At 33.1% G+C, this 20805-nt stretch overlaps 1 protein-coding gene across 1 annotated transcript; it reads left to right on the top strand.

Annotated features, from left to right (window-relative positions):
• The first annotated feature begins 16772 nt into the window (after positions 1-16772).
• Positions 16773-19738, top strand: LOC127241952 (probable WRKY transcription factor 12). Its single transcript, XM_051261253.1, has 3 exons — positions 16773-17519; positions 17706-17939; positions 19186-19738. The coding sequence occupies exons 1-3, from the start codon at positions 17056-17058 to the stop codon at positions 19439-19441; spliced, it is 954 nt and encodes a 317-aa protein (XP_051117210.1). The 5' UTR covers positions 16773-17055; the 3' UTR covers positions 19442-19738.
• The last annotated feature ends 1067 nt before the right edge of the window (positions 19739-20805 follow it).

Here is a 20805-nt window from a genome sequence, read left to right on the forward strand (position 1 = left end):
GTAAATATAATAGTATAAAAATTAAATTATTTTTACTTTTAGATATAAATATATAATTAAATGAAGGTAAAATAATAAATAAATATAAAAATATTAGTATTTGTTGAAATTTGGCCCAACTTGAAATTCATACCCAACTCCCAATCCAAACTCTTTTAATTCGGTTTTGGCCCAAGCCCCGCCCACAATGAAATAAACCCTCCCTTTCACCCAAATCAGTTCATTCCAATGTGCGAGTTCTCTTATTCTTCGTTGCGATTTTATGTGAGAATTTGAGGTTCATTCTCTAGTGTTTGTTTCATTTGTTTCCTCTCGTTATTTTTTCAGTGAGTTTTTCTTTTCTGTACGCTGAGTCTTAGGGGTTTAATCGGAGTGTAGAGTTAGGTGCCATAGTAGGGTCGTTGTCCGCTGAATTGCTGGGTGATGTTCTGTGGTGCTACTTGAAGCTGTCGTTGACCGCCACCTCATTTGGGGTCCTCATCGTTGCTTTCGAAAATCTTAAGACGACGAACAGGGAGTTCATTTGATTTGTATATTATATTTGAACACATTCTGGTTGAGGAAGTTTTTTTGTTGTTTGACATAATATAAAAACATAACGTGATATCAAAGCCGATATCTCAAAGCAACGAGAGTTCAAGTTTCTGGCAGAATCTCTGTTGAAATCGATCGACGGTGATAAATCGATTTTGGTATAAAACTAATTCCTCATATTATTTTTCTAGTAAATCTTCTGTGTATTACTTAGTGTGTTGATTGAAGATTTAGGTTAATTTGGTTGTTTGTTTCTTGCATATATTTATGTGAACTTGTTATTATTGGAATAATATTTATATTTGTTGAACCGGTACTTGGACTTGGATTTAGCCCCGACGAAACTAAAGCGAAACGGCCGCTGTTTCAATTGGCAGAGTATCTTTCGGGCTTATAACAAATATTTCAATTGGCAGAGTATCTTTTGGACTTATAACAAATAAGCTTAGGGTTTAGGGAGTATCTTTTGGGCTTATAACAAATAGGCTGGTTTAGAGTATTCTGGAGCGCTTATAAATAGACAACTATGATTTTTAATTTGATAACATAATTGTAAATCTTTGAATCAGTATAATAAAATCTCTTCGATTTCTGCCCATGGACGAAGGTTGCCACACTGTCATCGAAACACGTAAAATTTCTGTATTTTTTATTTGCTTTTTTTTCTCGTTTTTCGTAACAATATTTTATTTTGATGATTAGTTCCTACTTCACTTAAATGGTTATTGATGCTGATGTTATGCCAAGAAATAAATATTACTTTGTGGTCACCACCGTTGTCTAGAACATGTAATTATGTCCTTTGTTTTGAAAAAATAATGCTGAAATTTTGTTTTTCTTTAAATATTATAAGTGCAGCAAAAAAATTTCTGATCCAATATCCTTGAAATTTTTCATTTTAACTTGATGTAGGATTATCTATTATTTGTTCTCTTTGGATAAGTGTTGCGGACATGCCCTTTATGAAAATTAGTTATGAGTGTGATTGCTACTTTTTTTTTTTTTTTTTTTTTTTTTTTTTTTTTTTTTGTCTTGTGCTGAAAAATAGTTATACATGTTTTTATGTGAATATTACCATGTATTTTTTAAGGTTCCGTGTAGAGTAAATCAATTCATACTGTTGTGATTTGAATTTGATTCTTTGTAGTTTTTGTCCTTTGTGAATGTTCTCTAGACTAAGTGAATAATTTAGTTTGTTAATTTTTCGAAAATATTTGAGTGATTGTTTAACTGTATGTTAGTGTGCTACGTTTTGTGATAGAGTTTGCTTAGACTATGCGACAACATTGTATCTCTTTGCAATAATATGTACGAATCTATATTATTAGCTTCTTTGTGGTTGATGTTGAATTTGTAAGTGTGATGTATGCTTGTCTTTGTGGTTCTAAAGTTTTCAAGCATGTGATAAGATCTTTTGGTAAAAGCGTTCACTATGTTTTCTGAGTGGTATCATGACATATGTAAACTTTTTGAGGTGGGGTTGCTCGTGACTGCAAAGTTTCTTAATATTTGTTTGTGAGTGTAGGTTTATTGCATTAATGAATTGAATCTTTTCGGACAATTATTATGCGACTTGACTAGGCAAAAAATAATTAACTTGGCTATGATGCATCTCTACTGGAGCAACCCACCCAGCGAATGACCAAATTGTTGGATAACTTTGACTTGACTCGAAATTCATACTCAATCCAAAACCCAAACCCTTTAATCCGATTTTGGCCCAACACCCGACCCATAATGAAATAAAACCCCCTCTCACCCAAATCGGTTCATTCCAATGTGCGATTCTCTCTTATTCTTCGTGCGCAGTTCTTGGTGAGAATTTGGTAGTTATTTTTCTAGTGTTTGTTTCAACCGTTTACTCTCGTTGATTTCTCCGGAAAATTCTTCCTCTTTGTGCGCTGAGTGTTAAGGGTTTGATTGGAATATAGAGTTAGGTTTTGATTGTTCAATCCATCGATTTGGGGTTTGTTTGGAGGCGGTTGGACAGTCCAATTGTTAATCATTCACCGCAAAAAAGAAAACAGTTATAGAATGAGCTCAACCAAAAAATTTCCTCTATCGGTCCTTTAAGTAGGGATGGGAATAGGCCGGGCCGCCTATAAGGGGCCTACGGCCTGGCTTACATAAAGCCTATTAAATAAAACAAGACTTAAAGTCCTTTTATTTAAATAGAACAAGTTTAGACTTAAAAAAAGCTTTTTAAATTAGCAGGTCAGCCCATTAAATATTATTATTTTTTTATAAAAATACTTTTATAATTATATATTAAAAATAACTTTCTATCCTATAATAATATTTATTAAATAATTTTAATTATAAACTTATTATAAAAAATAAAATTTTTTAACTTTTATATATATTAAATAATTGTTTATACTTTATTTATTTTTTATTTCTAACTAAATTTGTTGATAAATAAATAAATAAATCAATAAAAATATTATGTAGTTTCAGGCAAGAATTTTAAAAAAATCAGGCTCAAACTTTAAAAAAAAAAAAAATTCAAATTTACGGGTCAAATTTAAACTAGATATTTTTAATACAGACCATGCCTAAAGCCAAGTCTGGCCTGCCTATTTCCATCCCTACCGTTGAGTTCCATTTATTTTTTAAATATTAATTATTACCATCCCTACCGTTGAGTTCCATTTATTTTTTAAATATTAATTATTATATAAGATCTTGTAACTGTGCAAGGGAAAGGGAGTATAAATTTTTAAATTTAATGTAAAAAATAAAAATATGTAAATAATACAAGTGGACAGATAAATAATATTTTTGATAGAGTTTTCATTGAAAAAGATTAAAAAGAGCTTATTAGGGCTTTGTTTTCTGTTACTGATTATGAAAGCTTCCAGCGTAGATATTTACTAATTATACATATTGTAATAAAATAAATAAATAAATAAACAACAGTAGTAGCGTTGGGAGGCAGGAGAGGGGCAGACATGATGGTGGGGTCCGCTAGGGGAATCGGACAAATTAAAAAGAAATGATGCCCGTAGTGTTGGCCAACACACACACACTCTCTCTCTCTCTCCCCCCTCTACTCTGTTTGTTTGTGATTTTTCTCACAAAAGTCTTGTATACCATACTACACTGTACTATATTATATCATCATCATCATCTTACATCACGCACACGCAATTCTATCGTCTTTGAGATTGTACTAGTTGTTACCCCTCCATCTCATGTTTTTTTCATCAAATTTAGTTTACATAAAATATGATTAATAAGTAATTAAAATATGTATTATTAAAATAATTATTATATTAATATAAATTATTATAGATTAGAGTTAATATAGCTAAGTAATTTAATTAAAATTAAAAAAATATTGATTATAATATATTAAAATGTGATAATAATGTATAATTATTTTTCTTATAAAGGAAATACAAATACGGTGGAATGACAAAAATAAAAATAGTTTTAATACTCTCTCCCTCAATGAAATGTATATCTATTTGAGTGAACATGGATGTTTAAAAAATAGATAAAAATATCATTTATTTTTTTACTCTATCCATTCTAACTCAAAATACACTCTTTATTATCATTTTCGTATGTCTTATTCAAAAATATTATTTTTCTATTCTATAAAATTAATTATACATTAATACCAAAATACAATTTTACTTTTATTTAAATTTTAAACATATTATTACATATACAAGTACTTTATATATAAATGCAATAGACAAAAATGTCAAAAACTTATAAATTTCCATTAACTAGTTAAATATTATTATTTTTTAATTTATTATAAAATTCTAAAAGATTATTTCAATGGGGATGGATGGAGTATTTCTTTCCTAAATGAAAAAAAACTAAAATAATTTTCGGTGATAATAAAAAATGAAAAGTAAGTATAAATTTAAATGACAAAGAGTAATGCCCAATCTTAATTTTTGAAACAACATGCCTGTCTATTTGTCTTAGGGTGTGTTTGTATGGGAGTTTGAATTTTGGTTTGAGATTTAAATAATAACAATTTTGAATTTAAATAATTAAATGGTGTAATATAAAGAAGTATTAATACGATATTTTGAATGTAAAATTAATTTTTAATAAAATATAACAAATAAAAAATAAGTGTTTAATTTGATGTTTTAAGAAAGAAAAATTTAATGAATAATAAAAATTTAGTGAGGTTTAACATAAGAAAATACCCTTAAGTTATTATTATTATTATTAAACAAACAAACACACATATATCAGACATATGACGGATACAGTGTTGAATGTAACGCACATAAAATTCAGCACTGTGCTGAATAGCACACCGTGTGCTACCGGACAGCACACGGTGTTACCATAGAAAACACACGACATACGTTAATATAATACAAATACAACACATGACTTAACAACACATTAGATAATCTTATACAACACATACAATACTTGATTTTAACGCATGATATATTCTCACACAGCACACGCTGTAATTATGAACAAACAGTATATATAAAACATGTGCTATTCAGCACTGTAACCTTTGTCGCACATAAATATATATATATATATATATACATATATATTTTAGAGTTGGGGGTGAGTGAGTGAGCAAAGATAGGCCGTACGTAGGTAGGTAAATAAAACCAAATTGGAATATGATTTTCTCCATCATTAACTTAAACTTGAAGTTTATTTATGATTAGCATAATTCTAAGCAATTCATTATCAATATTTAAAACTCACTTCAACATACTTACATACCATAATTAATATATATATATATATATATAACACTAACAATCTCGATGTAATATTGAAATATTCAAAATAAATAAATTAACACATCCATGCATGCACATACTACAAGTCAAAACTCAATTACATACCAAACCACAGAATTTAGGGATTCATTTAATATTTGATTTTCCTCTATGTATCATTCTCTTCTTATTTGATTAAATTAATGTTTGTTTATTAGGGTTCTGTTTATTTAGTTTATTATTATTTGATTTCAAAGTACAAGTCGAATCTTGCCGTGCCTTGAGATGTTGTTGAAACCGTTTGTTGGGCTTTGGAATGGATATGGATGGTTAGGGCTCTATTTTAAGGTCGTCGTGTATGGCTGATATGTACCACAAACCTTTCACACAGCCACTTAGCCATTGTGACCGGTTGAGATGATATGTAAACTAAATATCTAGACACAAGGGCGCAGGGTGTAACACTCACATGTTATAAACCGAAATTTTTATTTTAATTATAAAAATTCGTACAATTTTGTAATAGCATAAAAATAATCTAGATAAGATAAAGATTTTACAAATTTTTTAAATAAGACAATTAGCATAAAAATAGTAATATATGTAAACACTAAAAATATATGTCTAAAATCAATTAGATATCATATATTTTGGAAGAAAATAAAATTCCAATAATATAAATATATGGTATTTAATTATACACATATGTTAATTTTTCTACAATAAATATCAACAATTATTGCAAAAATATGCTTAAAATGGAAGATATCGTACAAATATTACGTACATAAATAGAACCATAATAAATTTGGCAGAAAAATAAATTAATCTTGTCAATAAAGGAAGTATATAAATTAATATCTTAAAAAAAAAGGCAATGATATAAAGATCTTATCAATAAAGGAAGTATATAAATTAATATGTTCCAAAAAAGACAATGATATAAAGATTTTGGCGAGAAATGAAGGTGCACAATCAAATCCGTCAAGAATGGAAACAACATCTGATGGAAAAGGAAAGATTAAAAAATATTTCCATACATGTGGCACCATCCGAAAAGGAAGCCAAGGCCATCCATTCCCTATAAATAGGAGTCATGACCAATTCATTTGACACACCGAAGTTGCATCGAGGATTCAAGCAAATGGTAAATCTCTAGATTCTCTCTGTATTGTTCTGCATGTTCTTCGTGTCCTTCGAAGCGTTCTTCGTCGAAAGTCGCCGATTTGGACAAATGATCCAATATTGGTTGACGAATCGATGGAGTTAACGTTCTTCGTCGTATGTCCGAGCCGGAGGAATGATCAAAGCTCTCAAAGCCATTGAGGAATCTATCAAAGCCAAGGAAGAGCCTCATAAACTGCTCTCAAAGCTTCAAGATGTTCGTCGCGTTCTTCATAAAAGACGCAAACCAGGACCTCTTCGATCCAAAATTCAAAGGGACACGCCGCCAAAAGTGTTATGGAGCACCAAATCCACATTCTCAAAGATCAAAGCTGCAGATCGTTTAAAGAGAATATCAAATCCAAAGCTTAGGATCAAATCACCCGCACGGAGACCAAAGCCCTCCAAAAGCGGCAAAGACAAATCCAAAGCCGATGATCAAATCGCCCACATAGAGACCAAAACCCTCCGAACGGTGGAAAAGGTAAAGCAAAGGTTAAAGTCGCGGATCGTCCAAAGAAGACAACAAATCCAAAGACGATGATCAAATCACCAACACGGAGACCAAAGCCCTTCAAAAGCGGCAAAGACAAATTAAAGATCAAAGCTGCGGATCGTTTAAAGAAGACAAAATTCAAATTTGAGGATCAAATCGCCCACACGGAGACCGAAGCTCTCCAAAAGGCGGAAAAGGCAAACTAAAGATCAAAGTTGCGGATCGTCTAAAGAATACAGCAAATCCAAAGACGATGATAAAATCGTCAACACGGAGACCAAAGTCCTCCAAAAGCGGCAAAGCCAAAACAAATGTCAAAGTCGCGGATCGTCCAAAGAAGACAACAAATCCAAAGACGATGATCAAATCGCCAACACAGGGACCAAAGTCCTCCAAAAGCGGCAAAGCCAAAGCAAAGGTCAAAGTCGCGAATCGTCTAAAGAAGACAACAAATCCAAAGATGATGATCAAATCGCCAACACGGAGACCAAAGTCCTCCAAAAGCGGCAAAGCCAAAACAAATGTCAAAGTCGCGGATCGTCCAAAGAAGACAACAAATCCAAAGACGATGATCAAATCGCCAACACGGAGACCAAAGTCCTCCAAAAGCGGCAAAGCCAAATCAAATATCAAAGTCTCGGATCGTCTAAAAGAAAGACATCAAATCCAAACCTGACGATCAAATCGCCCGCACGGAGACCAAAACCCTTTAAAATCCGGAAAAGTCAAACCGAAGACCAAACCTCTTTGGATCAAAGAAGCCATCGAAAACTAAGTTGGAAAACAAATCGACTCGGAAGGAGAATCAAAGGACCCATTTAGAGAATAGGACCCGCTTTAAATTCAAATAAAATATAATTTGTACAAATTTTGTGTTTATTAAAAATAACACAATTTTTTGTCCACAAATTTTTGGCACGCCCAGTGGGACCTCTCTACCTTTCATCTCTCTTTCCGACGAACTTTCAACAACCAATGACTTCCTACAAGATCAAGACTTCCAACGTTGCGTCAAAAGTTGCTGCTAAAGCCGCCGTCGCCGCCAAAGAAGTTGGCGCACCCATCGCGTCCAAAATCTCAAGCGCTTCGACAAATACTGGAATGACAACACGAAGCATTACCAAAAGAGCATTGTCGTTATCTGAAGACACTTCTCCAAAAATCACAGAGCAAAGTCCACTCTATGAAGAAGACGATAACTTTAAGAGTACTGCCGCATTGTTCACCCCTCAACAAACTGCAAGTCATTCGACCGCATCAAGCTCTGCTCCGGTGATGACTACCAACGCTTCAAATATTGAGGACCCAAAGATTGTGGATCAAAGTCTTCTCTGCGAGGAATATAAAAGCTTCAAAGACACTTTCATGCCACATACTCATCGGCTAATTTCAAGTCATTCAACCGCATCATGCTCTGCTCCGGTGATGACTATCAATGCTTCAAATATAGAAGATCAACTTGCAGCATTGGCCAAAATCATTGAAGGGATGTCTCAACACATGCAACAACAAGACGCCCTCATTGAAAAACTTCTCACAAAGCTGGACAAGCCTGAATAAGCCGGCCATGCAACTGAAAAGCAACAATCATCCCCAGCGGTCCAAAATAAAGTGGCAACATCTGTGGAGCAACGTCATGACAAAGAAAAGGTGGCGGAACCAAATCCATTTTAAGGATCATCCAACTCCTTCATCCATATATCCCAACTTGACAAATATATCAAGGGGGCAATCGAAAGAGAATTCGAAGGGATTCAAGGCCGACGCACACTTACACCAAGCCCTACATTGCAAGAATTAACGCCCTCAAAATGCCAACGGGCTATCAACCACCAAAGTTTCAACAATTTGACGGCAAAGGCAACCAAAGCAACATATAGCGCACTTTGTCGAGATATGCAACGATGCTGGAACATATGGAGACCTCCTAGTCAAACAATTTGTGCGGTCACTAAACAACAACGCCTTCGACTGGTACATCGACTTAGAGGTTGGTTCCATCGACAATTGGGAACAACTAAAGTACGAGTTCTTGAATCGGTTCTACAGCACAAAGAGAACCGTCAGCATGATTGAACTCACCAACAGCCGCCAATGGAAAGATGAACCAGTAATTGACTACATCAATTGCTGGAAAAGTCTAGCCTCAACTGCAAAGACCGTATGTCCGAGGCTTCCGGCATAGAAATGTGCATTCAAGGGATACAATGGGGCTTGAAATACACCCTACAAGGGATCCGACCCCATACTTTTGAAGAACTCGCCACTCGCGCTCATGATATGGAATTGAGCATGATGTCTAGTGGAATGTATGGACCGCCTACTGAAAATTTCTCAAATGACGAGAAATATAACACTTCAAATAGTGGGGGCAGTCATACCTTCACCCCTCCTAGAAACGAGGATAAACTTTCTTCAATCTCCTGGAAACGAAGATAAACTTTCTCCACCCTCCTAGAAACGAGGATAAATTTTCTTCAATCTCCTGGAAACGAGGATAAACTTTCTCCATCCTCCTAGAAACGAGGATAAACTTTCTTCACCCTCCTAGAAACGAGGATAAACTTTCTCCAATCTCTTGGAAACGAGGATAAACTTTCTCCAATCTCCTAGAAACGAGGATAAACTTTCTCCATCCTCCTATAAACGAGGATAAACTTTCCTCACCCTCCTAGAAACGAGGATAAACTTTCTTCAATCTCCTAGAAACGAGGATAAACTTTCTCAATCCTCCTAGAAGCGAGGATAAACTTTCTTCACCCTCCTAGAAACGAGGATAAACTTTCTACACTCTCCTAAAAATAAGGATAAACTTTCTAACAGAACTTCTTAACACGAGAATAAACTGTTTAACAAAAACAAACAGATTCAATTTGTTTTGAACTATGTTATGACTTGATTCATTAACCAGATACGTAGGCAACTTGGAATATAACTCCGAGTTCAGTCAATTATGGCAAAAAAAAAACCCTAAAAAATAAATTGGAAAAAAAAATATCCAAAAAAAATTGGGCTTAAAAAAAATCAATTGGACAAAAAAAAAAATCTCGTCCAAAAAAAAAAAGAAAAAGCCCTCTGAAAAAATATTGGCTAAAAAAAAAAAATAAAAATGATAGCCATAAAAAAAATCAGTCAAAAAATAAATTGACTTATGTTTCGAGACTCATTCAAGCCTTAAACGCTTTGCGTCGGCTTAAAAGAGTCTCGAGGAGGCATTTTGTAGACACTAAAAATATATGTCTAAAATCAATTAGATATCATATATTTTGGAAGAAAATAAAATTCCAATAATATAAATATATGGTATTTATTTATGCACATATGTTAATTTTTGCACAATAAATATCAACCATTAATGCAAAAATATGCTTAAAATGAAAGATATCGTAGGCTTAAAAGAGTCTCGAGGAGGCATTTTGTAGACACTAAAAATATATGTCTAAAATCAATTAGATATCATATATTTTGGAAGAAAATAAAATTCCAATAATATAAATATATGGTATTTAATTATGCACATATGTTAATTTTTGTACAATAAATATCAACCATTAATGCAAAAATATGCTTAAAATGGAAGATATCGTACAAATATTACGTGCATAAATAGAACCATAATAAATTTGGCAGCAAAATAAATTAATCTTATCAATAAATGAAGTATATAAATTAATATCTTCCAACAAAAGGCAATGATATAAAGATCTTGTCAATAAAGGAAGTATATAAATTAATATCTTCCAAAAAAGACAATGATATAAAGATTTTGGCGAGAAATGAAGGTGCACAATCAAATCCGTCAAGAATGGAAAGCAACATCTGATGGAAAAGGAAAGATTATAAAATATTTCCATACACGTGGCACCATCCGAAAAGGAAGCCAAGGTCATCCATTCCCTATAAATAGGAGTCATGGCCAATTCATTTGACACACCGAAGTTGCATCGAGGATTCAAGCAAAGGGTAAGTCTCTAGACTCTCTCTGTATTGTTCTTCATGTTCTTCGTGTCCTTTGAAGCGTTCTTCGTCGAAAGTCACCGATTTGGACAAATGATCCAATATTGGCTGACGAATCGATGGAGTTAACGTTCTTCGTCGTATGTCCGAGCCGGAGGAATGATCAAAGCTCTCAAAGCCATTGAGGAATCCATCAAAGCCAAGGAAGAGCCTCAAAAGCCGCTCTCAAAGCTTCAAGATATTCGTCGCGTTCTTCATAAAAGGCGCAAACCAGGCCCTCTTCGATCCAAAATTCAAAGGAACACGCCGCCAAAAGCGTTATGGAGCACCAAATCCACATTCTCAAAGATCAAAGCTGCAGATCGTTTAAAGAGAATATCAAATCCAAAGCTTAGGATCAAATTACCCGCACGGAGACCAAAGCCCTCCAAAAGCGGCAAAGACAAATCCAAAGCCGATGATCAAATCGCCCACATGGAGACCAAAGCCCTCCAAACGGCGGAAAATGCAAAGCAAAGGTCAAAGTCGCGGATCGTCCAAAGAAGACAACAAATCCAAAGACGATGATCAAATCGCCAACACGGAGACCAAAGCCCTTCAAAAGCGGCAAAGACAAATTAAAGATCAAAGCTGCGGATCGTTTAAAGAAGACATCAAATCCAAAGTTGATGATCAAATCGCCCGCACGGAGACCGAAGCTCTCCAAAAGGCGGAAAAGGCAAACTAAAGATCAAAGTTGCGGATCGTCTAAAGAAGACAACAAATCCAAATACGATGATTAAATCGCCAACACGGAGACCAAAGTCCTCCAAAAGCGACAAAGCCAAAACAAATGTCAAAGTCGCGGATCGTCCAAAGAAAACAACAAATTCAAAGACGATGATCAAATCGCCAATACAGAGACCAAAGTCCTCCAAAAGCGGCAAAGCCAAATCAAAGATCAAAGCCTCGGATCGTCTAAAAAAAAAAGACATCAAATCCAAAGCTTACGATCAAATGGCCCGCACGGAGACCATAACCCTCCAAAAGCCGGAAAAGTCAAACCGAAGACCAAACCTCTTCGGATCAAATAAGCCATCGAAAACTAAGTTGGAAAACAAATCGACTCTGAAGGAGAATCAAATGACCCATTTAGATAATAGGACCTACTTTAAATTTAAATCAAATATAATTTGTACAAATTTTGTGTTTATTAAAAATAACATAATTTTTTTTGTCTACAATATATATTTTCTAAAAATATTTTAACAAAAGCTATGTGTTGGAAGTTCACATTTACGAGGGTATTATTTTTAAATATCTTATTTTAGTTCATACATTGTATCTGTATTATATTAGCAAATACTACTAGTACCAACTAAATAATTTTCTTTCAGCACATGAAACAGTCTCCTTTAAATATTAAAAAAAAAAAAAAAAAAAATTATTTGTAAGCTATTCAAATTATAATTTAAGTTTAAATAATTAAAAAGTACTGGAAGTTTATTTGAACCGAAATTTCGTTAGATTTACAGTTAGCTGACATGTGAAACCAAAACTTATGAAAAACGGATCGACATCTCAAACCACCAATTCATAATTGTTTGGACAAATCTGATCAACTCCGCTAGCTACTCCAATCCGCGTCAATTTTCATTTCTCAAGTTAAGTTAGGTTGTGTTTGTTTGGATGATGTTTTTAAGATTTTTACAATGAATTAATTTACCAATATTTTAAATTCCCTAAAAAGACATCAAAATCATACACACATATTTTTTCTATGATTATATTCTATTAAGAAATATTTTTAAATTCAAAATAGTACATGTATATTATATTATATCATTGTTTTAATTTTGAAATTTTTATTATTCAAAATCTGAACATAAAATCCAAACCAGGTATCTTCAATTAATCCCAAAAGTAGCTAGCTAACTGTATAATTCAACTATACATACGTATTAGAAAAACTACAGGTGATGTTGTAGGAACGATCAATGTGAATTGAATTGCATTGCACTCTCTTCAATTTGTTTATATATAATTTCATACGTACATGATGCAGATTCCGATTCAGATTCAGATGCAGTAGATTGAGTAGATTAATATACGATGATCGATCTCTGATTGTTTTACACAATCACAATAAGCAATTGATTGAACCATTTACTCCAACTAATTAATGAATGGTACAAAAAGTGCAGACATTAGCGCCCTCACAATGAGACGCACACAAACACACAAATATTTATATATATATATATATATATAGAGAGAGAGAGAGAGAGATGAAATTGAAATTGAAATTGAAATTGAAATTGAAATTGCTTCATCAATGGCTAGTGTTGTGGAGTGAGATGGATGGGTAAATGATGAGGAAACAGGAGGGGTTACCCCACCAATATTAATGTTGCCAAACAAAGCAAACATGGATCGATCAATTAATTGTGTGCAATTGAAGAGAGAGAGATATATATCTATCATATACATTTATATTTATATATATTCTGAGATGTTATATACTGTTATTATTATATGCACACAATTATATGTACAATAATACTACAGCAAAGCAAGCAAGCAAGCAGTGTATAAATGGATTGTTATTTTGTTGGATCCAGCGATATGATATACAGTTATTGGTATGAGAGAGGGGTGGGGTGGGGTGGGGTGGGGTTGTTTAATGAATGAATGAATGAGCACAGTACTATTATGGAGTATATAAGTGTGTTAGTTATCTTAATTAATTATAAAGGAGTGGAAAAGGTAATAAGCTTTTTTGCTGACAAAAGTCAAAGGGGCCCTCCTATCATCAATTATTACAACTAATCATGTCTTTTCACTGCTGGTGAGAATGAGAGAGTGAGAGATTTCCTCCCAAGATTCATCATCATTGCCATTTGATCTCTTTTTTATTCTTTTTGGTTTTTCTTCTTGGTGCCATTCCCCATCCCCATCCCCATCCCCATTCCTCTCTCTCTCTCTCTCTCTCTAACTTCATTCTCAAAGCTCTTTCATCTGCATTTCAAGCCCACTTACATATTCATCCATCAAATTACCACATTCCACACATTTCCTAGTTGCTTGATTCTAAAAAAATAATTTAATTTTATATATATAGCATATTCAACCTCATCCATCCATATCAATTTTGATACTTTTAGATATCTAGCATCACTCACAGTTTTTATATGAATTACTAATCACACACACATATACATATTATCTATGGTTTGGTTTTTTGCTTAAAACTTGAGGGTTCTGTCCTTTTGTAAATTTTACCACAGTTTTTACTATTCGATTTTTTTTTCTCTCTAAAAATATCATATTAAATAATTTTTTTTTATTTTATATTATACTATAAATTTATTTTACATTTAAAACATTACATCAATTTCTATTTATATAGCATCAAACAATTATTCAAATTTAATTTTTTATTATTAAAAAATCCAAATAAAAATGCTAAAATCCACAAACAAACACACCTTAATTTCTCTTATTAAAATATATATTTTTGTTTATTACAAAAACATCTATTATTTTAATATCAAATATAAATCAAATTGTTTTGAAACCTGTAAAAAGGAAACATACTCTAGTCATCGTTGGTTAAAATTTGTTCAGAATGAATTAATGGAATGCACTTTCCTGCTGCTCTCACATTATTTATATATACTCAACCGAAAAAGGCATTTCTTAATTATTAGTTTGTGTTCAGTGGATTTTTTTATAAGATTTTTATTATTAAATTTGATTTTTTTACATGCAAAAATATTCAATCAAATAATTATTTTTTATTTTTTATATTATATTATATTAAAAAATATTTTTACATTCAAAATATAACATCAATATCTATATCTAAAATAACAAATATTCAAATTTAAAATTTTAATATTAAAAATTCAAATTCAAAAATTAAATCTAAAAACAATATATTTTTTAGTGGAATTGGGATGACCTTTAGGTTTGTTCTTTTATTATTTAAATCAAAATCAATACAACTATTTATTCAATTTTTAATAAAAATATACTATTTTTTTCACAAATTAAAATATGACATCAAAATATCATTTAAACAGAAACATAAATCTAAAATTTCATTTTAAATCAATTTTATATCACAACTAAACAAACCCTTATACACTACAAAAAATTAATATATTTGTAACGGAATTTCGTCCCTAAAGTTCACGTAGCTAACTTAATTTTATTCATAATATCGTCTCTAATGTCATTAGTAAAGTAAAAAAGTAAACTTAGAAAAAAAAAATTTATTACAAAAATAATTTTTTCTTGTAGTGATAATTATAAAGGATTTGTTTACTTTAAGTATCTCAAGTTTTACTATTCTTTCTCGTTCAAGCTAATTTGTTCACTTTAGCTTAGGTACTGAGTTCTATGTATGGTGTAATTAGTAAATAATTAAAAAGTATATTAGTAAAAATAATTATAATTTAATAAAATAATTTTAGATTAAAATAAAAAAATTAGTATAAATTATAATATAATTTAATAAAATAATTTTAGATTAAGATAAAAAAAATTAATATAAATTATAAACTTTTAAAAAAATTATATTTTTTTTTAAAAAAAAAAAAAAACAAACTATATGAAACGAACTAAAATAGAAAAAAATGACGAATTAAGTGAGATTGAAAAAATATTTTTTTTAAATGAAATAATTATTATATATGATGTTATATATATTGATGGTACTGTTCAAGTGACATTATTAAACCACAGGGAATATTGTGTAGTACATACTAGAATAATATTGTAAGAGAACTATTTACTATTTTGTATTTAGTCTCTAATTCTAATACTCAGTCATTGCAACTACAGACATGCGCGTGTATATATATATATATATATGTGTGTGTCTGTCGATGAAATTAAAAATGAGAAATTAGTGATGTGTGCATATATATATTATGGTTTTGTGCGATGGGCATAAGAAAGTCGACAATCCATTTGCAGAAACAAACAAAGCAAAGGAATAACTTTGACACCAAGGCTCACAAGTCCTACACAAGAAACATTCCCATTTATGTTTTTTATTTTCTTGTCCTAGACATGTGTTTATTGACCTTTGTAAGGATGAGTGTATGTATGTATATATATATATATATATCTCAGCAATGAGGTCAGAGTACAGACATCTGTGCCATATCCCACTACCGACTGACTTATACAATACATAACATTTATATATATATATACACATGCACCAAATGGAAAGTCCATTGCCCACTGTTCATCTGATCAATCTTAATGTTTTGCACTTTTGCTTTCTATTACAACAACTCTTTTACTCATTACAGTAGTTTTTGTAGTAGTAGTAGTACACCCACTATTTCTAATTAATTCTCTACCTACGAACTGTTCACTGGTTAAATATCTATCTATCTATCTATCTATATCGCTCTTCAATTAATATAGTTGTGTGAAACTAATTAATGCCTTGAAACATTAGGCAGCATTAGAAGGGATAATAATATATTGATGAAATAATAAGCCAAAGAAAGCCAAACAGCATTTCTTTAATGTAATTTACATTAATTACGAATGGTTATATTAATTTATTGCGCACAGTAAGAAAAACAACACTAACTAACTAGTGTTTCATTTGAATTAGAGGCAATATATAAATAAAACAATATATATATATATGAGCACAAATTAATCAATTGACTAATTAAGCGTCATTTCAGACAGCTGCTTTCTGCACAGGCCACAGCCACAACCACACCCATAGAGTCGAGTCGAGTCGTTTGTGTGGGCTCATCATGATACAGGCTGGGTTTTTATTTTGATTCTGCTGATATAATTAACTTAAGGCTAATTAGATTGTTGAAGCAGCTACATACTTAGCTTATTATAAAACGAATAGAATAGAGCGAAACGATGAAGGGAGGTAGCTAGTCTGCTAGCTGCTGCAGGGACACCAATATCCCTCAAATATACATACATATATATATATATAGTTGTCTGGCCTGGCCTGGCTCACCTCTTGCTGGTATTCTGTCACTTCCCGCATCAATTTAAACCAGCTGAGAATACCCAACCCCACTCCCAATATATCTTATCCCAAGTCCTAACCAAACAATAAATCCGTCCATCCATCCCCTTCTAGCCGCTAATCGTGTGTGTGCTTGTTTTTCTTCCACAAGGTGCACAGAGAGAGAGAGAGAGAGTATGGCTTCTGCATCCCAATCGTCGTCCATGCTTAACAATAATAATAATAATCAGGGTTTGTTTGAGGTGCAGCAGCAGCAGGAGGAGGCTGATGATTTATTGGTCTCCTCCTCCTCCTCCTCACAGATTGGGATGATCTTCCCTTTCTCTTTCCACGCCAATAATTTTGCTAATTCCATTCCCATACTGCAATCCCAATCCCAATCCCTCAAAACTGTAGTACTGTCCTCTGATCCCAACGCCCCCACCCCAAATCATCATTTAATTGCTTCACTTGCAGCTGCAGCAGCTGATTCGAACTCTTCGCCCCTCACAAACCTCTCCGATCAGTCCATCGTTACCAAGCAACATCATGAAGATTTCACCTCTCCTCCTCCTCATCACTTCCCGGGATCATCATCGGTAGTAATACCCGGCCGGAATACTCTTTCCAACTTGCAAAGATCAGCTTCAAACTACAGCTGGTTGGTACCTGCAGTAGCTTAGCTACAACTACTAGCTAGCGCTAGCAGTATTCAAATTAGTTATCTCTTTCACATACATAAACGTGTATCTATATCTCATGAAGCTGCAGGTGTTTCCTTGGATTGGATTAATTAATTGCTGATGGTTTAATTAATTAATTTATTCATTCATTCATCAATAATTAGGGCGGCATGGGGAGAATTGAGTGAGTGCATGAGCATGAAGAGAGCCGTGGGTGACGTCGTCGATCATCGCCTAGGGATTTCGGCGATGAAGACGATGAAGAAGATTAAGGGAAGAAGAAAGGTGAGAGAGCCCAGGTTTTGCTTCAAAACCATGAGTGACGTGGATGTGCTGGATGATGGGTACAAATGGAGGAAGTATGGCCAGAAGGTTGTCAAGAACACCCAGCATCCCAGGTACGTACGAACCACCTACCTACCTACCAATCCATCTGTTTGATATTTGATGCTACTATTACTATTACTATATCCTATCATTCTTTACTTAATTATATATATTTTCCCAGTTCCTCAATCCATGTCTTCTTCACTTCAAGCTTTATTGAATACACACACACACACACATATATATATATATATTTAAATCTATGCCTTTTCAAATTTATTTATTTTTTGGAATATTCAGACGACATGTGAATCCTTTCACATGATCTCTATCTAGTTTCTCTTGTCCAATTCCTTGTTAAAGGTGAGTTACTACAGTGATAAATTAAGGGTGAGTTGAGAGGATATATGTATTGAAATTCAAAAAAACGAACTCGCCTCAACGCCTCATGATCATGAAACAATTAGTGTTAATAATACAGACAGAAGCGTACGTACCCATTGTGTAAAAAGGCAAAAGTTGAAGTGTAATTACGTACTGATTCAGAATGTAATCAATTAATTAAAAGCCCTTGATCACACACTGTAAATGTAACTTAATGTCTTCTGATTGCCTTCCAACCTGCACAAAACCGAACCCTAGCTAGATATGCTTTATGAAAAAACACACACACACACACACGAGTCATGATTGCCAATTAATTCTCCCTTTCCCTCCCTCTTTGCAGAATTTTCATATTATGGGAATCTATATCTATATATCCGTAGAGAGATACAAATTCATGATTTGTCTTTAGGTTGAAAAGTAAATCTAGCTTTTCATTGTCAAATGATTATAGCCCAAGTATTCTCTTTTCTTTTTATTTTCTTTTCCTAAAACAAGAACAGGAATTCCCCAAAATTTACCAAATTAAATTATATTGAATTAAATTGCTCCAAACTTTATCTATATATATATTGTCACACACACACACACTGTAGGAAATGCCTGAGAGAGAGCCCCACGTTGCCTGAAAAGGGCATCATGTGTTGATCATGAATCCAGCAATTGCCAGTTTGCAATTGCAACATGTATATACATATACATAATTAGAATTGAATGGCTTTTGATTTGTTGTTCCCCTTTTGTTTTGCTTTCCTTTTTCTTTGGCATCCGATCCACCCCTTTAATTTTTATTGTACTAGGTACATTTGGTTTAATTAATTAAATTAATTAGAACATTAATTTCATTTGTCAACAATGGCCTACCACATATCTATCTATCTATATGTATATGTTGGTGATATGCATGCATGGGGTGGGTGGGTGGTGGTGCAGGAGCTATTACCGGTGCACGCAAGACAAGTGCCGAGTGAAGAAACGGGTGGAGAGACTGGCGGATGACCCGAGGATGGTGATCACTACCTACGAGGGCAGGCACGCCCACTCCCCATCGCACGACCACCACTGCTCATGTGATCTGCTGCAGGGAGCTGATGACAGCAGCTGTATTCATCACTGTACATGCGGAGATCGCCCTCATAGTCATCACCAACCTCCTTCTGCGTCGCTATTCAGTCACTTCTTCTGGTAGTACCAGTAGTAGTAGTAGTAGTAGTTGATTGATTAGTTAATTAATTAATACCATGCCCTCGCTCTTGCTAGCTAGCTTCAACTAATTTCATTCCATGGATCCTGCTTTTCTTACATACATACATACGTATTGAAAATGCAAGTGTTGCTAGCTGCTATAGCGATTTCTGGTCAGCTGCCCTGTCCTGCCCTTGTTTTATTGGGCCAATTAATAATATTAAATGCATACTAATTGCATACTTCTCGAGTCTAGTAGTGATGAGATACTCCGTCAAGTTTTAATAAACAAATGAATTATACATATATGCAGCTGGACAGGCCAGTCCACTGGGTGTGTTTCTTTAGGAAGACTGGCTTTGTGATTGGTTTGAATTTAAATTTTTTAGGAGTTTTGGGAATTTGCCTTATTTTGGTGTAGTAGATTTTGTGTGATTTTGGAGAGTTTTGTTGGATAGTGATTTAATAGATAATGATTGGAGTGATGAAATTATTTATATTATTAAAATAAATTATATTGAATATAGAAAAACTTAATAAATATGAAGTGTGATGTTTTTATTTTATTGATTTTCTTTTTTTAGTTAACAAAAAAATAAAGGAAAAAAAATAAATTAATTCTAGCAGTAGCCTACAGTTACGTGCCGAAGAACAAGTTGAAGAAATATATCTTCAATGCAACTTACATTTGATATATAATAAAAAAGATGTAACCCGACGTGAAAAAGTATGCAGAATACAAAAAGTTAACAAGCTTGAATGACAAAAATATGTCATGCGTGTAGGCCGTCCGGTGGTGTGCAGTACATTACAAATCGTCCGAGAATTACGTAAAACCGAAACAGATATAAGCAGATAAGTATATACGGCCGTGCCCGTGTGTTGACAATTGACTGCGGCCCATAACCATAGAACTAGCAAAATACAAGTAAATGACCCATAACCATAGAACTAGCAGAATACAGATATAAGCAGATAAGTATACACGCCCGTGTGCTCGTATACATGAAAGACAAAAGGTATGGAAAGACTTACCATGGTCAAACCCTGCACACTAGTCTACAGTACAGTTTTGTTACTTAGGACGAGATTTCTAGCACATTCACAAACTCACAGTAATCCTACAGTTGATTTCTCAAACTTAACATTCACAAACACCACGTAACAATCACAAACTCACATTCACAAACACCACGTAACAATCACAAACTCACATTCACAAACACCACGTAACACACCCAATCTCCATATATATATATATACACATATATGTATATATATATATTTAATTATTTCAATGAACTTACAACTGATCACATTATTATGTCTATATGTTTTGTAATACGTCTATATTCCTCTCTCTCTCTC

The sequence above is a fragment of the Andrographis paniculata genome, unplaced genomic scaffold (assembly GCF_009805555.1).
Source record: "Andrographis paniculata isolate CXL003 unplaced genomic scaffold, ASM980555v1 Contig86END, whole genome shotgun sequence".
NCBI lineage: Eukaryota > Viridiplantae > Streptophyta > Magnoliopsida > Lamiales > Acanthaceae > Andrographis > Andrographis paniculata.